This window comes from Carcharhinus amblyrhynchos, chromosome 3 (genome assembly GCF_965287045.1).
Source record: "Carcharhinus amblyrhynchos chromosome 3, sCarAmb.v2.hapA, whole genome shotgun sequence".
NCBI classification, from domain to species: domain Eukaryota; kingdom Metazoa; phylum Chordata; class Chondrichthyes; order Carcharhiniformes; family Carcharhinidae; genus Carcharhinus; species Carcharhinus amblyrhynchos.
Genome location: NC_137326.1, coordinates 26,965,324 through 26,988,610, shown reverse-complemented (window position 1 = coordinate 26,988,610; position 23,287 = coordinate 26,965,324). Strand labels below are relative to the sequence as shown.

Genomic DNA, 23,287 nt, shown 5'->3' with positions numbered 1-23,287 from the left:
CTGTGTGTTTGCCTCCAGAACAGGAATGATGCACTTCAAAAAGTAATTCATTGTGTGTGAATATCCTGTTGAATGTGATTGTTTTCTCTGCGGGCATCATCTCTTGAAAGAAAGGTCCTTGGTGACCATGGACCCCCATGTTGATCTTGCTCTGAAGGCATGGGTCATTTTTGTGATAGTACATTCATCTAATCTGTGAAGCTCTTTAAAAAGATGGTTCTTTGTCTACCTTGATCGCTTTTACCATTGACCTTTTCCATCAGCATCACACTTTCTACATCATGATTTCTTATCATCTGCCTAAGAACTTCAAACTGTCATTTCCTGATCTTGGTCAGCAAAGTTCTTTTGGTCTCAGATTTTACTAATACCTCTTCATCGGTAATGTAACTTTTCCAAAATATCTTCGTTATTTGCCTAAAAAGAACTCAATTCTTTCCTGCATTGCTTATTTGATTACCCAACACTTATTTCTGTATGTCAAAGTTGGTGAGATGTAGCATTCCAAGATTCTCAGTTTTGTTTTCATGGCTAATTTGAGTTGTACATGATAGAAAATATATATTCTCGTTCCTCTCTCCTCATATCCTTCACCCTGTATTTCAACATCAGCATGCAGCATCAGCTAAAAACTGAAAATCCAATTTTACCAGTCATATGCCACTACTGTACCATTAGGCTGAACTTTCTGAATTGCAATTGTATAGGAGGTCAGAAGGGAGGTCGTAAATTTGGGAAGTTGACAGCAGATTGGGAAGTTGGGCCCAACCCACATCCAGCTGCAATGCAGTGGGTTGAATGCCACCAAACTCATTGGGAGAGACAAGTTGTCAATTTCAATATATTAATTAGCCAATTGCAGTAGTAATAACATTGCTTTTGCAACCTATGTGTCCATGGGTTTCCCGGACTTTCGTTAAAAATCACCAATGCCCTCAGCTTCTTTTGCCTGTAACAGCTTAGGTGCTTAGGTTTATGGCTTTGTCTGACATCCCACATATGGCAATTGTAGCACTCCCAAATTGCGAGGGATATCAATCATAAGGGCTTCCAGTCCATCAATGTGCAGCTGGTGTGCAATCACAAAAAGATATTTATCCAGGTGCGCACTAGATTCCCAGGCAACAGCCATGATGCCTTCTGCCTGGGGCAGTCCACTTTCTGGCCACTTTATACTTCTAATCTGACTTACTAGTTTGTTGATTGGAGACAAGGAAAACCTTTTTAAAATGTTGCTGATGAGGAATATGAGGAACCCAACCAATTAGGCTCAAGAGAGATACAGTGAAAGCCATATGACAATCTGATGTACCACTGACAAGCCATCAGCATGCTGAAGATGTGCTTCAGGTGGTTGGACAGATATGGAGACACCCTTCATCGTGCGCCAATCTTGATCTCCAGAATGAGTATGATCTACTGCACTCTGCACTACATTGGTTGGACCTCCAGGAGGAACAAAGCAGAAACTGGAGCCACTTCAGATGATTCTGAGGAGAAGTGATACAGGCAATGTACAGCAGCAGTACACAAGATGTTATCATTATTACAAGATTCTTCATGTCAGCTGTTCACTATGCAGTGTGAAGTAGATTCCACTCCTTAATATCTAGTTTGTGTGTGATTATATGGAGAGAATTATGCAAGTCAATAACCAGTATTTTGGCAGCAGATATGTAGTGTGCATTCAGTGACTGCCATTTGCATAAGCCAGCATGGCAAATTGGAAGCCCCTAGGTGGCAAATACCTTGAGAGTACGATCCACGCATACGGACACAGCTCCTATACAATGAAAATCATGCTGTCACTTGAAATGGGCAGACATTTGTAGTGGTGAAGCAATGCTTCTGAATTGCTCTGGAGGAGCTCTGCAACACTCAGCAGAGGGAGGGCTAAAATTATTTTGGTCTGTTGCAACCTGCACAACTATGGCATCATGAGGGGACTGGCCTTGGTACCAGCTTAACAATGAACAGCTCCAGAACTGGTGCATGAAAGGTTAGGAGGAGAAGGAACATCAGGCAAATTAGATAATACTTGGTGCATTGGAAAGCCTGTCAGAAAGCCTGCTGTCAATGTCAGGGAGTAATCTGGCATCAATTTGGCACAGGGCTTTGTACAGTTCTTCTAGATGTCTGAATGCTGCAGTAAAGACAGAAGTCCTGCAAGATCAGCTTGCTGCTACTGAGGATCAGACTCCTCTCATCCAATATCAGCTTACTGCCATTCAAGCTCACATTTCTGCCACCATTGCTGTGGATTACCATCTGCAAAAAAGCTTGCAGGATGCCCCAATAGTACAGCAATCTTTCCTCCAAAAGATTAATAGGAATGCTGAGGCACTGCCCAGGGAGTGTGGCAGTGGCTTCCTAGAGCATAAAATGCTGTCCTCCCTCAGGATGACAGCATTGATCTTCCCAATTGTGCCATAGCACAACCTGCTGTTGCCTATTTGCCAGCCAGCCAAGACTGCCACACACCCATATCAAGGTGGTGCAGAGTGAAGCTAAGTCATGCAGATGATCTGCAGTCTTTTCCACTGAAAGTCAGCTGTCTTCCACCAGTCATGCTGCACAAACTGGGGATAGCACTGTGGAGGCATACTATAACAGGCAAAGGCAAATGGAAAACAAAGGCATAAGGGTGAATGGTTGACTTGTATATGCTATATGGAATCATGTGATTTTATAAATTTCATGTGCTTTCACTGCATGGATGCTGTGCCCATGAGCCGCCTTTGCATCATAATTCTTAGGTGCTTGCATTACCTTGTAGCTTGTAAATGAGAAATGAGTGTAGGATTGTTGTGGGGAGGTGATACATGAGATGAAGACTTAGGTATAGCCCAAGTTTCAGCAAAGGACATCCCAATAACAGTCAAAAACATTTTCTGAGGGATAGGACGTTCAAGCACATCTGTTCTCCTCCAGTTAGCTCTTGCTGCCTTCAGTTGAGCCCACCTTGTCTTGCAAGAGAGCTAAGTATGTTGGTGAGTGTTGTGACTGATGAGGCTTTCATGGTCGAATAGCTGACAGTTCATGCAAGCTATGAGATGCAGTTATGATGCCTGCAGCAGTGCTAAATGTGCGAGGGGTGGTGTAACATAAGAATGTCAGGAATTTGTCTCGATAGAGATTATTATAGATGAGTCATAGAGCAATGCTGAATTTATCAGGGGTTGAGGCTCATGAATTGCTTCCTGGTCTCTTCAGATAAAAAAAAACACCACTCCTTCTTTGCACCCCTTCTACTAAGATCTCCAATGCAGTATCCAAAACCTGAGAGATTCTTCTCTCCCATTCTTCTATCTCTCTCAGGTCAGGACCAGGAATGACTTTCAGTGCCTGCTCCAACCACAATACAACACCATTTTAAGAGATGCAGGCTGGTTAAATAGCACAAGCTTGTTTTAACCAGTGCTAGCCTCTCATGATTTTTTAGCACAATTAGCACTAGTTAGCATCAGCAGGCACCTTGAATTTGGTGTACATCCATGAATGAGTGAGAGATAATCATGCATTGCATTTTCAGTGATGTTCAATTTAGACCCACAAAGTCTATTCCAGTGCTCTCCTGGCTGAGTTCCCATCTTCCACCCATCATAAAGTTGAGCTCCTCTGCCCATATCCTAACATGCACCATTTAATTTCCCATTGCCTCTCCACTTGTCGGACTGCCCTGGTTCTTAAGTCCATCAATACCTCAAATTAACAATTTTCATCCTATTTTCAAGTTCTTCCGTGGGCTTGCTCCCTATATTCTCAAACTCTACTACCATACAAGAATCCTAACATTCTTTCAACTTTGGCCTCCGACGCAACAACCCAAGTCCCAGCACCCCAACCCCAAACTCCCTTTGCCCTACATTTGGTAATAGAACTTTCTGCTATCTTGGTCCCAAGCCCTCCATTAAATTCCTCCATTAAAACTCTCTCCATCCTCACTTTTTTCTTCCTTTTAAATCCTTCTTAAAACCAATCTCTTTGACTAACTCTTGGTACAAGTCCAGTAGTGATGTTGTTAATATAGGTCAATGTAATTATGATGCTGAACTAGGAAACCAGGGGTCTGAAACAACAATTCAGAGAATGTAAGTTCAAATCCCACCATGACATTTTGAAAATCTAAATTAATTTTTTTAAAAAAGCAAATAAAAAGTTGTGCAAAAAAAAATGGAATCTTTCAAACCCAGCTGACTTACTAAATGTCATTTAGGGAAAGAAACTGTCTGTATGCGATCCCAGTTCCACACAAATATGCTGACACACTTCCTTCTGAAGTCACATAGCAAGCATTGGATGGGAAATAAACCTTGCCTTGCACACATCCCATGAACGAATCTCTTTAGCTCAGTGTTAATTTTTGGATGATTATTATGCTTGAAGTGTCTTGACACATTATCTGATATTAGAGCTTTGTTACAGCATAAGGGAGACTATTCAGCCCACGTGTCTGCGCCAGTTCTCCAAATGAGCAATTTATATAGTGCCTGTGCCATTACCCTGCCTTCTCATTTCACATTCTTCCTGATCAGATAATTCAATTTTGTCTTGAATGTGTCAACGAAACCTGCCTTCACACACTCAGGCAGTGCATTCCTGATCTGAACCACCTACTGCATATAAAGGTTTCTCCAAAATTTTGACTTGAAACATTAACTCTGTTTCTCTCTCCACAGATGCTGCCAGAAACATTGGGTATTTCCAGCACTTCCTACTCTTATATAACTGTAAAATTATTGCCCCCCCCCCCCCCCCCGCATAAGACCCATAGAAATGTAACTTAATTGACAATAATTATCATTACTTACCTTGGAAATTTTCTGCATATCAAAAAAAGCTTTTTCCATTTTTTTTGCTGCATGTTTATATTAAACAAGGAGAAAGCATCCCCACGTAATCCACAATAATAAAATTATCCTTGTCAGTATCATGGCCCTTTATGTCTTCCCTCATTCAACTGGAGCCCCAACTGGCACATCTCCAGAGATGGTTTGATACCCTAAACATTATCTATAATGCTCACATATCTACTAAAAAGTGATGCAGCACCATTTTTTGATCAGCTGCTCAGTTGTTTATTAGTTGTAATTCATTCAAGCTCCAATAATATAAGGTTCCTGTGAATGTGTTAAGGAGATAAGGCAAAAATACAGTCTTATTAAATGCACAATTAATGCACCAAGAGCAAATTAAATCTCCTAGAGTGGAAGGCCTTTCAAGTGTTGCAATTGAGTAGCTGATGGACTACATACACTACAAAAAATAGTGGGCTATTTTTTCTGATGGTTCGGTAGATGAATACATTCATTGCATTGTGTTCTCGTAAACTAAGTGGATCTAGAAAGTTGCAGTCTTACTTCACAGCCTGTGCTCAATCGTGATAACAATCAGATTGCTACATTTGACTGTAACATCTCTGGGCTTTCAAAGTTGAAAAATGACAGGACAAACCTGGATTTGTATCCAGTCATTCCTCTCTAGAAACTGCTTGTATATGGACGTTAGGTGAAGATAAAATTGAACATGACTGTGCTGTCCCTTATTCACTCAAAGGCTAATGATACATTACTTAGGTTCACATTTAACATGCCCACTTACATGAGAACCATATCTCAGCAAGTCATTGCCTTCAGTAAAGGATACAAATTAATTATTTTCAATAATTAATGTTCTAAACCTATGAAAATGGTGCACTTCTTATTTAGATAAATATAGCCACTTTGGCTGCATAAAGTGAAGTAGGGTGAAGTCAGCAAGAAATGAATGTATGTGTTTTATGTTCGAATTAATATGCTTTGAAATTAACATGTCAATGGTAAATTTAGTTCCACTGAAAATAAATATAACATTTTTATATTCATTACTGGATCAAAATAATATGATTTTAAAATTGAATAATGTGTATAAAAACTTATAGCAAAGCTAGCAACAGGGTCTTGGAATTCAAGATTTGAGATTGAGAAGGATTTCAGTCATGGTGGCAGAGGGGCTAAGAGCTATGAGCAGTCAGGCAAATCGCATCTTTTGAGGCTGGCACAGTTAACTCTGAGATCTCATGTCCCTGTCGCTAAGACAGATCACACCTCACATGAAGAGAAGGAAGAAGCCTTTCAGAGGTAACTGGACCAGAGTACCCTCTATCTAGGACACCAAATTTGAAGGACTCATTCTGAGCTAAGGAAAGGAATAGGTATGTTGTGTAGCAAATAAACGTAATGATAACAGTGCTACAGGGAAATATTTAATAGTATGAGATATTACTGAGGTAAGTATCATATACTTAAGTAAAACGCAAAGTTTTAAACATACTCTAATAATTAACTAAAATAATTTAGATTTCTCCTTAAAAAATAGCTGTTTAGTTAATTGATAAAATTGAATAATTGAAAAGCACTTTTTAAATAAAGTTGGCAACAAATAGGATCCAAGTTGAGCCAGCAAACTTCATTTTCTAAATATCTCTTATTACATAATGACTTAGGGCTGGTAGAAATAATGTGCAAATTCTTATTTTCACCACTTGAAAACATTAAATGCAAATTTTGTAATGAACACCACAATTAAATAACAAGAGAAATTGAAACAAGTGAGCACAATATTTTATCTCCATGGGCAAGATGTGAAATTGGACAGTTTAAGCTTACTGGTCCTTATGTTCATCTTTACAATCATTTCATTTTTGAACTTGTGAAAGGCAGGCACTATCATAAACCCATCTGAATATTCTGTATATTACTTAATGACATTGCCTGAATGTACACAGAACAAACACTTGATTTTATAGTTTGCTCAAAAAAGGAGCAAATTTTATGCAATGGATTAGCATATAGGGTTTTGACCCTAGATATGTGGTCATATGATGGATAGAATCTTTTATTTAAAAGTGAATACTTGCAAGGATTTCCAGTTTGATTCATGGTATACAGTTCAGCCATTTCACACATTAAATACATGTAGTATTGATGTTTTTAGAGTTTTTATTCCAGTATATAAGATAAAAACAGAGTAAATGTGGGCATAAATCATCAGTGTGCCTAATCAGAGTTTTACTGTCATTTAACAGATAGAATGAGCACTTATCATGAATAACTGTTGAGTTAAATAGAATATTTGTCTTAAATTTCCTGGAATGGCACATTTGGCCACAAAAGCAATAATGTGCAACTGTTGTGAGACCCGACTGAATAAATTACCCATAGATTTATGAAGGACTCATTAGAATACTCAACAACAAGGAAAGTGGTAATTCAGAAGTATGCAGCCAAAGGCCAATCATTTAATTCCTCAACACAAATAACTAAGTATTGAGAATATGTGCAAATTTCCAGCTAGGATACCATGTTGTTCTAAGTCAATTCATAGAAATCATAGAAACCCTACAGTGCAGAAGGAGGCCATTCGGCCCATCGAGTCTGCACCGACCACAATCTCACCCAGGCCCTACCCCCATATCCCTACATATTTACCCGCTAATCCCTCTAACCTACGCATCTCACAACACTAAGAGGCAATTTTTTTTAGCATGGCCAATCACCCTAACCCACACATCTTTGGACTGTGGGGGGAAACCAGAGCACCCTGAGGAAACCCATGCAGACACAAGGAGAATGTGCAAACTCCACACGGACAGTGACCTAAGCCGGGAACTGAACCCAGGTCCCGGGAGCTGTGAAGCAGCAGTGCTAACCACTGTAGTACCGTGCCACCCAATTATCTGGGTGTTTATCCAAAGTTAAATGGTAAAGCAACATTTATAATACAACCACGATGAACACCAAAGGCAGAATCATCTGTACTTTGAACCTGCTGGAATGGAGGAACTGTATGTAGGTCGATTTATTAATTGGCGGGCACAGCTAAGGATTTGTCCCAAAACCACATATTCGCACGCTGCCTCTGGATTCTTCGGCTAATCAGTCATGCTGGTTGTATGATGCATCCATTCTGTCAAAGGAACAACTTCCAATTAAAGGCACCACAGCATATGTTACAAAAGTAACTTAGATTTTTGAAGCTGTGGTAACCACAGCAGTGATGAAGAGACCTGGGTTCACTGCTCCACGGGTCCCTTTCTCTTATTTGAGCTTCCTGCTGTGGAACCTAAAGGGCTGCAGTGAGGTGAGTTCTATCAAAGATGGGAAGAAGTGGACAACCTCTCCAACTAAGCAGGTATGGGTAGAAGCAGCAGATATATCATTCCTCCAGCCAAGAGACAATACAGGAGAAGGATCTGGGACCTCAGGCAGGCATGACAGCTGAATGACATTTAGGTGCTAAGCCCCACAGTCTGACTTTTCCTACATTCTCCTACACAGCACTCCTCAGGACAAGACACTTTGCAGCTCCATGCATTCCCTTTTTTTGCAGGGAGTTCACATCCTCATTTGAATAGCCAGAACTCTCACAATCTCAGCCTTTTGCTCTCTTTCACCTGTACCTCACAGTTACTCTCCACAAATACTGTCCTTTCCTCTTTTGCACACAAGGCATTATAAACACTCCTAATCACCTGCTCCTTGATGAGAAGTGGTGATTGGAAAGTGGGGGTAGCTGGTGATGAGAAGGAGGTCTTAACTCCAGCAGGCTGCATATATCAACAGCAGCCCATCGTGAAAGCCTAAATGTCCTGATATGCCAGGACTTGTTAGGGGAACTGATCTTCTGCCTTCTTACATTGTGTTGAAGGTCCAGCTTCCTTCCAACTGGACCTCAATTTCCATTACCTGTCCTTTGGAGGGGCATGGGAGTGAGGAGAAGGCAGCTGGTGCTGCTATTGATGTTGTCCCTGTTGCTGCTGTGCTGTTGGCAGTGGTATTGCTCCTGCTCTTGACATACGCCGGAGGTGCATAAGCTGCTCTGTTGACATGTTAAAGGTTGTAAAATGCAGCCAAAGGTGATGTATTGGGCAGATGAAGTGTCTTCTAAGAGGTGCTTTGAGTACCTGCCTGTCACCTGCCCATACATGGAGCTCTTCAGTAGAAATGACAATCTATGGACACCTTCGATCAGTGAAACAGAAGCAGCTCTTCTCACTGTGCACTCACCCCAGTGACATTGGTAAATTGCTGACCAATTGGAAAACAGGTGTCTTGACTTGGAAAGTCAGACGTCAGGCTTAAAGAAGATAATAATTGCTTTTTTCAATTGTCTTAACTAGGTTCCCAGCATAGCCGAGGAGGCTTCCCACTGACCTTGGATCTTGCCATGGGGAAACCTGAGAGGGTGTAAGATGCAGTTTCAGGGGAGTTAACTCCTCCACACACACACACACACACATACACACACACATCCTCCTTCCCATGGCTGAAAAAATTCTCACTGAATAAGAGTGACCAGGAGGCACTCAGGAGATAACTCCCAATTACTGTCAAGGAACAAGGCAAAATTTTCCAGACCCATCATGGCAGGACATGCCGCAAGAAATTCAACAGCCCAGCCAAAGGTCCATTGATGATCAACGAGAGCAAATAATCCTGAAAAATTATCCGGGCCAGAGAATCCTGCCCCGAGAATAGATATTGACAAAGGGCCAATTTTGGTTTCAGGTTAGCCGCCATCTTTATGACACATCTGCACACATAGGTGCAATTTGTGTTTAATCTATTAAACATAACTGTCATTAAGTTAGTTCAACATTTACTAAGGCAGTACCAACTTAGTGAAAATCGCCAAGGAAAATATCCATTTTTCTTCCCTCAAGAAGAATCACATGACTGCCAAGTCATCAGTGCTGTTTTTGTTCAATCAAAGTCGCAGTGGTGATCAAATCAGTGTTGGTGCAGAATATTTGGACATGGGAATTAATTTTATAGGCTGGTTGAATGAGAACAGAATTTATACTGTATTGCTAAGAAAGACAGTGGAGAAGCACAGGATCCAAGAAAAGTTTGACAATGACACAAGTAATGGTTTCAGTGGTTATGCCATTTTTTTCTGTAATGTTGGGACCATACTCATTAATATAGTGCAGGTTTTCTATATTCTCCAAGGCAACAGTGCACTGTTCAGTTTGAAGTAGGCAGCTGGGATCAAATTAATCCTTTGAAGAGCTAAAGGGTGTAAGAGTAGAATTAAGAGAGAAATCAGAAAGGTAAAAAGGGGACAAGAGATTTCTTTGGCAGATAAGGCAAAGGAGAATCCAAAGAGATTGTACAAATACGCATAGGGCTAAGCGTAACTAGGGAGAGAGCAGGGCCTCTTAAGGATCAACAAGGTCATCTATGTGCAGATCCCCAAGAGATGGGTGAGATCCTGAATGAAAATTTCTCATCAGTATTTAAGAAAGGCATGGATGTTAGGGAACTTGGGGAAATAAATAGTGATGTTGTGAAGAGTATACATATAACAGAGGAGATGGTGCTGGAAGTCTTAAAGCGCATCAAGGTAGATAAATCTCTGGGATGTGATGGAGTGTATTTCAGGATGTTGTGGGAGGCTAGGGAGGAAATTGTGGATCACCTAGTGGAGATATTTAAACCATTGACAGCCACAGATGAGGTGTCTGAAGATTGGATGGTGTTTAAAAATGGCTGCAGGGAAAAGCCCGAGAACTACAGGCCAGTGAGTCTCTGTGAGTGGGTAAGTTGTTACTAGGTATTCTGAGAGACAGGGATCTGCTGCATTTAGAGAGGCAAAGACTGGTTAGGGACAGTCAGCATGGCTTTGTGAGTGGAAAATCATGTCTCACAAATTCGATTGAGTATTTTGAAGGAGTAACCAAGAAGGTTGATAAGGGCAGTGCAGTTGATGTTGTCTACATAGACTTTAGCAAGGCCTTTGATGAGGTACCGCATGGTAGGTTGTTGCATAAGATTAAATCACACGGGATCCATGGATTACAAAATTAGCTAGATGACAGGGGACAGAGGGTGGTTTTTCAAACTGGAGGCCTGTGACCAGTGGTGTGCCTCAGGGATCAGTGCTGGGTCCACTATTATTCACAGGTCACAGCTGCATAGACTGGTGAAGAAGGCATTCAGTGTGCTTGGTTTCATTTATTAGAATATTGAATACAGGAGTTGGGACGTTTTGTTGAAGTTGTACCAGACATTGGTAAGGCCACACTTGGAATACTGTGTACAAATCTGGTCACCCTGTTACAGAAAGAATATTATTAAACTAGAAAGAGTGCAGAAAAGATATACCAGGATGCTACCGGGACTTGATGGTTTGAGTTATAAGGAGAGGTTGGATAGACTGGGACATTTTCTCTAGAGGATAGGAGGCTGAGGGGTGATCTTATAGAGGTCTATAAAATAATGAGGAGCGTAGGTAGCTAGATAGTCAATCTTTTCCCAAACATAAGGAAGTTTAAAACGAGAGGGCATAGGTTTAAGATGAGAGGGAAGAGATTCAAAGGGGTCCAGAAAGGCAATTTTTTCACACAGAGGGTGGTGAGTATCTGGAACAAGCTACCAGAGATAGTAGTAGAGGCGGCTACAATTTTGTCTTTTAAAAATCATTTAAATAGTTACATGGGTAAGATGGGGATAGAGGGATATGGGCCAAATGTGGGCAATTGGGACTAGCTTAGTTGTTTAAAAAAAAGGGGCGGCATGGACAAGTTTCCATGATTCTATGAAGTGAAGTATGAGTCTAAGACTAGTGTTTTAAACCTGAATAAGGAAAGAAGATCCAACAGAAGTGAATTGGAAAACTAGGTTAAACAGTAGGACAGTTGGAATGCAATGGAAGACCTTTAAGGAGCTATTCAATAACTCTCAGCAAAGATTTATCCAAGTGAAACAGAAACACTTTGAGAAGGTTGCATCATCCATGCCTGAATAAAGGAAGTTAAGGATAACATTAAATTGAAAAAAAGAAAAAGAATTATCTTCTCCGGATAGCTATAGATGTTGGGTCGTTGAATTTTTTCAAGGCAGAGTTCAACAGATTTTCGATGGACAGGGGTCATGGGTTCATGGGGGCAGATGCAGATGGTGGAGTTGGCCACAATCTAATGATTTTATTGAATGGCAAGGCAGGCTCAAAGGCCTACTCCTGCTCTTAAGTCCTAAGTTCCAATGATCCTTCTTTACAGAAAGAAATCCTATCACAAATTTAACTTGAAAACTGTAACAAAATTAAGCATATCCTTAGTTAAATTTTTCACCTGTCTTTATCAGTATTTTTGTATTAAACATTGGCTTCAAAATGTTTTGTTCAGGTAGATAGGGTTATTGAGTTAAATTGTTTTAAATCTTAAACTGGAATCCAAACAATAAATCCCAATCACCATATGAAGTAATTAATATCCACAGTTTAGATCTGCATTTAATGGTTCAGCATAAATAGCAAAGATTAGCGGTAAATTAGAAGACTGGTCAAACTTTAAAAACCAGCAAAGAATGATTTTAAAAAAGAGGGAGAAGAGTCTGAGAGAAGGTTAGCATGTAATATCAAAACATAGAGTTCCTGTAAGAATTTAGATAGGAAAAGAGTGAAGAGAAAAACTAATGTTGGTCCTCTAAAGAGTGAGTCTGGGCAATTGATAATGGAAGACAAGAAAATGGCAGAATGTTGAACAGGTATTGTTGTCTGTCTTCACTGTAGAAGACTTAGATAACTTCCCAAAGCTAATTGAAAATCAGGAGGTGAACAGGAGGGAACAGCTTAAAATGACATCCATCATAAGAAAAAAAGAGCTGGGAATTTATTTTTTGATTGAAAGGCTAACAAGTCCCTTGGATAAGACAGCCTTCATCCTAGGATCTAAAAAGCAATGGCTTCAGAGATATAGGTGCATTGGTTATAATCTTCCAAAAATTATTAGATTCTGGAAGAGTCCAAGTGGATTGGAAAATAGCTAATGTAACACTTTTATTCAGGAAGGATAGGAAGGTAAGTTGTCAAGAGGAGGAAGAGAGTCTGCAAAGGAATATAGACAGGTTAAGTGACTGAGCAAAAACTTAGCAGATGGAGTATAATGTCAAAAAATGTGAATGTATCCACTTTGGCAGGAAATATAGAAAAGCAGTATACTATTTAATGGAGAAAGATTGCAGAATTCAGTGGGACAGAGGATTCTGGGTGTCATAGCATATGAATCATAAAAAGTTAGTATGTAAGTACAGAAAATGATTTGGAAGGCAAATGGAATGTTCGGATTTATTGCAGGAGGAATGGGTGAAAGTAGCAAAGTTTTACCAGACGTATAAGATGATGAATGGGATGGATAGGATAGAGGTGGAAAGACTCTTCCTGCTCAAAAAAGACAGTAGGACTAGGGGGCACAGCCTCAAGATAAAGGGGGGGCGGTTCAGAACGGAGTTGAGGAGGAACTTCTTCACTCAAAGGGTGGTGAATCTCTGGAATTCTCTGCCCGTTGAAGTGGTGGAGGCTGCCTCGCTAAATATTTTTAAGAAGCGGGTTGATGGGTTTTTGATAAGAGAGGGGATTAAGGGTTATGGGGAGAGGGCGGGAAAGTGGAACTGAGCCACGACAGATCAGCCATGATCTTATTGAATGGCGGGGCAGGCTCGAAGGGCCAGATGGCCTACTCCTGCTCCTATTTCTTATGTTCTTATGTTCTTATGTTCTTATGATGAGACAATACCTAGAATACTGTGTACAGTTTTGGTCTCCTTATTTGAAAAAGATGTATAATTGTGTTAGAAGCAGTACAAAGTAGACTCACTCAACTCCTGGGATAAGGGGCTTACGAAGGAAGGTTGAATAGATTGGGCCTATAGCCACTGTAGTTTAGAAGAGGTGATCTTTAAATCATGAAAGAATTTAATGAGGTAGATACTGGGAGGATGCTTCCACTTGTGAGAGAAACTAGAACCAGGGGAAACAGTTTAACAATAAGGGATCTACTTTTGAAGATGAGGAAGAAGGATATTTTTTGTCTCTAAAAGGGACATTGGTAGGTGGAATTCTCTTCTCCAGAAAGCAGTCGAGACTAGGTCACTGAATTTATTCAGGATAGAGTGAGATAGATTTTTGATAGACAATGGAGGCTGACGGCAAAGATTGACTACAATCAGATTAGCCATGATCTTACTGAATGGCCAAGTTGTCTCAAAAGGTTGAATGACCTACTCCAAGTTCTATGTTTCTATCATCTTTACGTTAGAGAAATCTTATAATAAATTTAAGATGAAAAGTGTAAGAACATTAGGCATATACTTAACTAATTTTTTCACTTTTGTTATTAATCAGTATGTTTGTATTAAACAATGATTTTAAAATCTTTTGTTCTGCTGCTAGGGTTATTGGGTAATATTGACTTAAATTTCAAACTGGAAATCCTAACAATAAATCTGAATAACTTTATGGAACTGTATGGATCTGCATTTTAAGATCCAGCATGAGTAGCAGGGAAAAGTCAGACACCTATATTTTACATTTTCCAATGGATACGATATGTTGTATATTCAAAAATTCAAATCTGGATCTGGTGTCTATGCACATTATGGACAAAAGCAATGAAAAATAGTTGTGAAAAGACAACTTCTTACTCTTCTATATTGTTGGATTTAAATTGACCCAATGGGGAATTTTGTTGTATTTATATATATGTAGCTCTTGTCACATGACAGAGACATTAACAGGTTAAATAAACACAGACTGGTTTAAGTGCCATAGTGTTTAATTAGAAAGATTAAACACAAAATTTCTCAAATTGGCTGAAGACATAGTTGTTAAAAACAACACCTGATGAATCTACGGTCAGAGATACTGTAAAATGGGTTATTTTCAAATGGGCCTTGTGCCTTACAGATTTGCCTGTCCTTTTACTGTGAAAATGATATCTATGCACTCATTTGCTATGTCACCATCTTCAGCATGGTCACACTATTTCAAAATTAAACTGCAAATCCATCCATAAGTTTCCTCCCAAGAAAATGGAAACGTGAAAAAGATAACACAATTTACAGTCTATCTGCTGATGTAGATCTCTGTTTGTTATTTTCATATGATTATATTAGGATATAAAAACTGCTTACCATTGGCTTGAAAGCTATGAGTTTCAAAACCATTTCAACAGTGAACACAGCAGTGAAGACCATGTTGAGGATATCCATTGTGTAGTTGAAAAGCGGAGATTGTTCATAGTGCTAAAAACATAGACAACAATGCTTTACAAGATTATGAAATTACATATTATAGTTTTATATTTATAGTTTTATACTGTGGGCTACATTCTTGACAGCACTGGTGCAGAGTTTGAGTGTGATGTGTGATGGCTGAATCCTCTCACTCCTAAATCTTATCCATCCATTTTGTCAACACGGTAGGCTGCTTTTTCAGGCTTCCTCCCTAGCCATCTGGGAGCTTTGCATATGTAAATTAAGAGCCCAATGCCTTACTTTATGTCCACTCTGAGAAATTGGGAGAAATTGGACCTGCTCCAATCATCTTTTAAGGGCGTGGATGCAACCACCCTCAATTAAAAATTATACCTGTTAATTCTGATCCATATGACAGAATTGACTTCCTGTATAAAACTGACACTTGAACACAATCTGATGAAGATTTTTTCATGACTAAGGACATGCTATTTCTGAGTGACAAACTTAATAGGCATATGAAATATATCACTGTCTCATGTTGTCCAGTTGCTAGACTTCAGTTCATTTACATTGTTTCCTATTTTGAATAATCTTAATGCGAACATTCTCTGGGTGAAGTGTGAGAATTCCTATGATTATTTCTACTTTTGCCCCCTTTTTTTTCAAAATATATATTTAAGCAATAGCTTAAATGTTCTCCACTGGTTAAGAATGTTTTAAAGAAAATCACAATAGTTACCTAATACAAAAGATATTTGCTCCTGAAGGTGAAGTATGCATGCGTTTAGGCTTGCAATAGGTTTAAAGCTCAAAAATCACAATAATGTATAGGTTAAAATAAAACATGAATCAGTATTAGATTATCAAGTTGTTTAAATATAAGTTAAACAACACTAGGATCATGAAAGTTAACTCCTTAGCACTTAGCATGATGGCAGAACGAATGTCATTTAGTCTTCAAAACGACAACTGCACTATGTGCACAAATTTCCTGTGCAAGGCATGCCAGTGGCCATTTTGAATAGATATTAATGGTACACAGAAAGAGTCTGTCAGCAGTAGGCACAGTGGGCAGATTGTGGCATCAATCACTGTGTGGGGCTGATTTGACACCATGGTGCCATACTGGAGTCCACCGATTCAGCTAACATCCTCTCCTAGCTTCACAAGGCTGAACATGCATTCAGCTGCAGGAAGGAACCTTCTCCAGCATTATTTAAAGGTATCAGCAACTATTTTCAGATTAGTTGATGATTGATAACTACTGGTTGTCACTTTGATTGCATAAGTGTTCAGTAGTTTCTAGAGTTCTTTCAATTTGCTAAAGTCCACAGGGGATGGTGTGGCATTTGCTGTAGGACTTTATCCTGATTCAACAGCAAATCTTTTGATTTCAGACTTGGGTGCAGAAGAATGCAATTTCCTTGAACTGCAGCATGACGGTGGGGTTCAGTAGTTATGATGCAGACTAAGACATGCTGTTGGAAGAGGAAGAAGAAGGGGGAAAAGGATATTTAGCAGATGATCATAAATCAGGGAGTAATTCCTTCTCTGAACCTCAGTGAGGAATAGTATGTCAGATGTCTCTGCTTCAAAGAACATGTCACTGACATCTGCCAGCTGTTACAACCCCAGCTGTAACTTCAGAATAGGACAAGGATGGCATTATCTGTGACTGTAATGATCGAGATCCACCTAGGCTGGAGCAGGTGATATTGGCAACATCTCCCAGTTTTAAAGTTTAAAGGGTATTTATAAGCGTCACAAATAGGCTTATATTAACACTGCAATGAAGTTACTGTGAGAATCCCTTAGTCGCCACATTCCAGCACCTGTTCAGATACACTGAGGGAGAACTTAGCATGGCCAATACACCTAACCAGCATGTCTTTCGGACTTTGCCAAGCACTGTGGCATAGGGAGGTCACTGAAGCTCTGACTTCCAAGAGGATGAAGTGCATTTCATTCTCTCCCACCAGCGCTAACCAGATAGCACAAGCAGGTGACTTCACGAGGATTGAAGGCTTCTCTATGGTATCAGTGGCTGAACACATGCCACTTTGCAGGCGCCACATGTAAACTCTAAGATGTACTGGGCCTCTAATCAATAAGGTGTGGCACAGCAATGTACCACAACCAGAAGGAATACCATTTCTTGCATATCCAGCTGGTGTGAGACTATGAGCAACATTATACGCAAGTCAATGTCCAGTATCCTGGCTGCAATCACCATACCTTCATTCCGTGGCAGTCCATTGTACTATCTGCATTTAAGCCACCACAACAAACTAGAAGGTGGTTACAAGGCAACAAAGGCATTGATAGCATGGTTCATGACTCTGATATAGAACATATACCTGAGGGCAACATGCATGCAACAAAGGCCATGTTACCACATGAAATGTGACAGAGCAGGATGGTTAAAAAATGCCTGTGATGTCTGGACCATTCAGAAGATTAATTGAAATGCTTGGTAGAGTGTGTGTCAATATTTGTGGTAGTGTGTTGCATTGTGCACAAACTTGCCATCATGAGAACACATTCACCAGATATAGGGCAACCAGCGAAGGAGGAGGAAACGAGTGCAGAGGAAGGGAGGAGACAACTAACACAGCCCCTTTTTGGCCAGCCTGTTCATGATCAGATTAGTTAATCACGTTCCCAGTAAACACAATGCAATTTCCCATTCGCCAACAGACCTGTACCTTCCCTTTCTTATTGACCACTAGAGCATTTGTTTGGCCACAGCGCTAAAATAAAAGTCACCACAAAACAAAAACTCCTGAAAAAAAATTTATAGAATTGACACCATATTGTATATAAATGCCAACTAATCATCATTGAGTGTTCTCTCAGTGCAGTATATCTTTGTCCTAGTGCTCCTACCAGATGCTGCGCAGCATGCTTGATGGAAGGCTACTGAATTTCAATGGATGAGACCGCAGATGGCCTTGGAGGACAACTTCTGGAACTAGAAGGCCTGGCTTTGGATTGCACTCTCTTGACATGAGTGACAGGAGATGGGCAGTCCAGTTGACAGGCCACAGAAAGGTCACTGGCAAAACAGCAGTGCTGCGAGGATGATTGCTGTCATTGAGACAGCAGGTTAATGTTCCACAAATCACTGCTCCAGGAAACATTTCAGCAATCCTACTATTTTGTCAGAGGAGAAATTGCTGTGACGACCTGCAAACCCTTTTGAATACTGTTAGTTGCAGCCAGGATGGCAGCAGTTTAAGTTTGTCTAAAAGCAGTCTGAACTTCCAAGTAGCATCCAAACATTGGGTGGCTTCTGCTTATGCTATAAAGGAAGCTAAGGCAGTGGCAAGGAAAGGTTGCATCATGTTTGGGTCTATAAGTGTATTAAAGGTTTGGCTATCACTTCCACATTGGAAAGAATAAGCTCCAAGCTCTAACTGGTGCTGTGTCCCTCTATGTACCTTGACATAGATCCAAGCTTTATGACAAGTTTGTCAATCATGAGGCATTTGACTGTGCACACCTATCAGTCTTCTTCTATAGGCTGCTTCATCAAAATCTTCACCTGAGTGGTCTGCAGTGGAACTTGTGCAACCTTCCAATGAGTGGCATCTCTGCTACCCTTGTCCTTTGGCCAGGCTCCAGTTTAATCATACATACATCTTTCTGCTAAGCCATCCTCTAAAATATGTAGCTGAGCTGTTGTTGTGAATGCAAGAGCACATGAGGAGGTTTCTTCTTCATCACTGTTGATCTGTTCCTCCTTCTCTTGTTCTTTCACCACTGTCTAACAGGTTGCAGTTCTTGAGAAAGGTACAAGGATAGAGTGATGGTGAGGGGTAAGGATAAAGCACAAGGTGCTCGCTAACACCATCTGCAGTCTGTAAATCAGAAGAGCAGGAAATGGGATGTGAAAAGAAAGATTTGTTTGGAGAATTCCATCACCTTTGATGGTTTCAGCCCACCACTGACCATAACCTTGGGTCAAAATTCCTCCAATGATAATGACTACTGCCTCCTCTATCTGATTAAGACATGCAGCCGTGCCCATCCCTTGCCAGCTTGGTCCTGTTGCCTCTGGATAAGTGTCATCTTGTATTGTAAGAGAAGGGCGCCAGTTTTGTGAAATATGTTTGGGGGATGCAAGTTTGAATAGCCAGCAGTGTATGCAAGCTGAGAGATGTCAGTCTGCAACTTTTGTGAGGTAGAGGTGAAGCTATGAATGTTAAGCATAAGTCATGTTTGATAGAGATTGTTGTTTGGTGAGTGATGGGAGTGTTCTGCATTGCAGAGTGAGTGGGTCCAGTGGTGCAGATTTGTGGGGAATGACATTTGAAGAGATCTGCTATGGGAATTGGAGCGAGTGGGCGTGGGCCATGGAAAGAACAGTTGATCTTGGGCAGGATTTCACAGTTTTGGGATGAGCGAGGCCATAAAATCCTGTCCATTAAGTGACCTTGATCACATGTATGAGGACTCTGGACTTTTTACAACAGTGCTAGATTCCTGGCATTTCCTGCTGGGGTATCTGATTCCAATGTCTTTACAAGTTTGTCTGGAATGCTTACCAGCTCCTGGTAGACAGATGACATCTCTCCACCTCCCACAACAAGACCTCCAGTGCAGAGTGCAGTCTCAGAAAATCTCAAAGTTGGTTCCCTGCCATGTTCTGCCAATCACTTTTAGAATGATTTCTATCTGGTGCAGCCACAGTGCACTTCCCCTTTAAGTAGTGCAGGCTGCTTTTACTTTGTACTAGTTTCTCATGATTTTGTATCCTTATACAGGCATGCAGTCACTCAACTGTACATAAGAACATAAGAAATAGGAGCAGGAGTAGGCCATCTAGCCCCTTGAGCCTGCCCCGCCATTCAATAAGATCATGGCTGATCTGTCATGGCTCAGTTCCACATTCCCGCCCTCTTCCCATAACCCTTAATCCCCTTGCCTATCAAAAACCTATCAACCCGCGTCTTAAAAATATTGAGCGAGGCAGCCTCCACCACTTCAACAGGCAGAGAATTCCAGAGATTCACCACCCTTTGAGTGAAGAAGTTCCTCCTCAACTCCATTCTAAACCGCCCCCCACTTTATCTTGAGGCTGTGCCCTCTAGTCCTACTGTCCTTTCTGAGCAGGAAGAGCCTCTCCACCTCTATCCTATCCATCCCATTCAACATCTTATATGTCTCAATGAGATCTCCCCTCATTCTTCTAAACTCTAACAAGTACAAGCCTAGTTTATTCAGCCTCTCCTCATAGTTCAACCCCCTCAATTCCGGAATCAGCCTAGTAAACCTCCTCTGCACTCCCTCCAAGGCCAAAATATCCTTGCGTAAGTGCGGCGACCAAAACTGCAGACAGTACTCCAGCTGCAGCCTCACCAGTGCCCTATACAGCTGCAGCAAGACCTCCCTACTTTTATATTCAACTGTACCCTTAGCTCTGGCAACACACTTAGTGTTAATTGCACACAGTGATTTAAATTAGCAAGCAGTTTGGTGTGTTGGAAGCAATAGGTATGAGGTAATCTTGCATCACAACCCCAGCACCCATTTTTGGGCCCTAATGAATTTTATGGCCTAGATCTTTAAATTAGTGATGTTAACAGTACTTTCAAACATTTTCTACGCCATGATTTATAAACACAGACATTTGCAAAACTACAAAAAAAATTAGGCATGTTGATTCTATCAGCTTTAGTATGTTTTAGCATTTTTCTTACCTGTACAGCCAAACAAAGTGTGTTCAATATGATGAGGACAAACATGATGTATTCAAACCCAGTTGAGTTTACCACATACCAAAACTTATACTGGTAGGGGTTCTTTGGGATGTATCTGCGAAGTGGTCTGGCTTTTAGAGCATACTCTACACATTGACGCTACAGAGACAAAAAGAGGTTTCCTGTGATTAAACAGTATGACACCAGGCATAAGAAACTTTAAACTAAGAATCTTTCCTTAGAAATCCATAATAACTTAATTAAAAAAATCTTGAATAAAATATAATCTATTGGGCATTCATTTCCATTACTCAATAAAATACAATGGGTAAAAATTTATTTGCCAATGACACAAGCTGGATAATAGACAATGACCGATTTTGGGCTAGGTTTAAACCTGCTATCCATTTTCGATTATCTGCTTTGCGCTATCACAACTTTACTCCTGTATCAAAAAACTTGACATATTATTGTTCTCCATCAATTTGTCAATTTTCTTTCAATTACAGCAATACAGTGTCACAATTTATCCCCAGAGTCTGCAAATATTCTAACCCTGAACAGTTTAACAACTCCAACATTAAAAAAAAATTGAAATTCACACACTTTGGTAAGGAGCTTCCTATCATCAAACAATTTTTCTTTAATAAATATGTACATTAATATTGCAAATTGTGTGAATGTGTGTGTGTAAATAGGTTTTTATTCAATTTTTGTTAACCGATTAGGCAGTCTAGAATAGAGTGATCTATTTCATATTCAGCATCCCATTGCATTATTTGTGAAAATTATGCACCAATTCAGGAAGTTAGTGTCAGACTTTCTCTCTTTAAAAAAAACCTTGCATTTATATTACACGTTCAATGCAGAAACATGTATGTAGAAATATATCCCGAGGTGTTTCATTGAGGAAAAATTGCATCCATCAGAGGCAAGCCATTTAAAATTATATCTAAACCCAAAACTCAAATTCCCAGGGTAAGATCTTAACTTTCACCATCAGGTGGAAAACTAGTGATAAGTGTCACCTCCTTTGCATTATATATATTAATGTATGGCTGATTTACTCCTTCCAGTTTATCACCTGGTGGTAAAAATTTAAAATCTTTCCCTTCATTTTACGTTTTGAAATAAAATGTTCCTTCATTTAGAACAACACTTTTAAAATACATCATAAGAAGTCTCACAATACCAGGTTAAACTCCAACAGATTTATTTGGTAGCAAAAACTACTAACTTTTGGAGTGCTACTCCTTTGTCAGGTAAGTGAGAATTCTGTTCACAACAGGGCATATAAAGACACAAGCTCAATTTACAAAATAATGATTGGAATGTGAGTCTTTACTGGTAATCAAATCTTAAAGGTACAGACAATGAAAGTGGAGAGAGGATTAAGCACAGGTTAAAGAGACATGTATTGTCTCCAGCCGGGACAGTTAGTGAGATTTTGCAAGCCCAGGCAAGATGTGAGCATCGTGAAGGTTACAGATAGTGTGATATGAACCCAAGATCCCGGTTGAGGCTATCCTTATGTGTACGGAACTTGGCTATCAGTCTCTGCTCAGCGACTCTGCATTGTCATGTGTCATGAAGGCTGCCTTGGAGAACGCTTGGAGAATGAAATCAGAGGCTGAATGCCCATGACCGCTGAAGCGTTCCCCAACAAGAACAGAGCACTCTTGCCTGGTGATTGTCAAGTGGTGTTCATTCATTCGTTGTCATAGCGTCTGCATGGTCTCTCCAATGTACCATGCCTCGGGACATCCTTTCGTGCAGCCTATCAGGTAGACAACGTTGGCCAAGTTGCAAGAGTATGTATCATGCACCTGGTAGATGATGTTCTCATGTGAGATGATGGCATCTGTGTCTTCACTGTACGGCAAGCCCACAGATAACCTCACAATGCTCCACTTCTCTAGCTTCCACCCTAAACACGATAGAGAAGTCATCCCCTATGGACAAGCTCTCAGTATACACAGGATCTGCTCAGATGAGGAGGATCGCAGCAGACACCTCCAGACATTGAAGGATGCCCTCATAACAGCAGGATATGGCACTTGACTCATCAATTGACAGCTCCGACACAGTGAAAAACCGCGTCAACCTCCTCAGAAGATAAACCCGAGACAAGGCGGACAGAATACCCTTGTCATCCAATACTTCCCCTGAGTGAAGAAACTACAACATTTTCTCCGCAGCCTTCAACATGTCATCGACAAAGATGACCATCTCGCCAAGGCCATCCCCACACCCCCACTTCTTGCCTTCAAAAAACCGCACAACCTCAAACAGACCATTGTCCGCAGCAAACTACCCAGCCTTCAGGAGAACAGTGACCACGACACCACACAACCGTGCCATAGCAACCTTTGCAAGACATGCCGGATCATTGACATGGATGCCATCATCTCACATGAGAACACCATCCACCAGGTACATGGTACATACTCTTGCAACTCAGTCAATGTTGTCTACCTGATACGCTGCAGGAAAGGATGTCCCGAGGCATGGTACACTGGGGAGAAAACAATGCAGACGCTATGACAACGAATGAATGAACACCTC

The 23,287-nt window shown here is 40.5% G+C and overlaps 1 protein-coding gene across 1 annotated transcript in view; it reads right to left on the bottom strand.

Annotated features, from left to right (window-relative positions):
- The window catches only part of LOC145337704 (voltage-dependent L-type calcium channel subunit alpha-1D-like), a 651,603-nt gene that overhangs the window by 167,636 nt on the left and 460,680 nt on the right, over positions 1–23,287 (bottom strand). Inside the window, exons 29-30 of the mRNA XM_080182539.1 lie at positions 20,723–20,881; positions 14,955–15,065 (exon numbers count right to left, since the gene is read on the bottom strand). Of these exons, the coding sequence (XP_080038665.1) occupies positions 14,955–15,065; positions 20,723–20,881 (270 nt within the window). The remainder of the gene's footprint in view (positions 1–14,954; positions 15,066–20,722; positions 20,882–23,287) is intronic.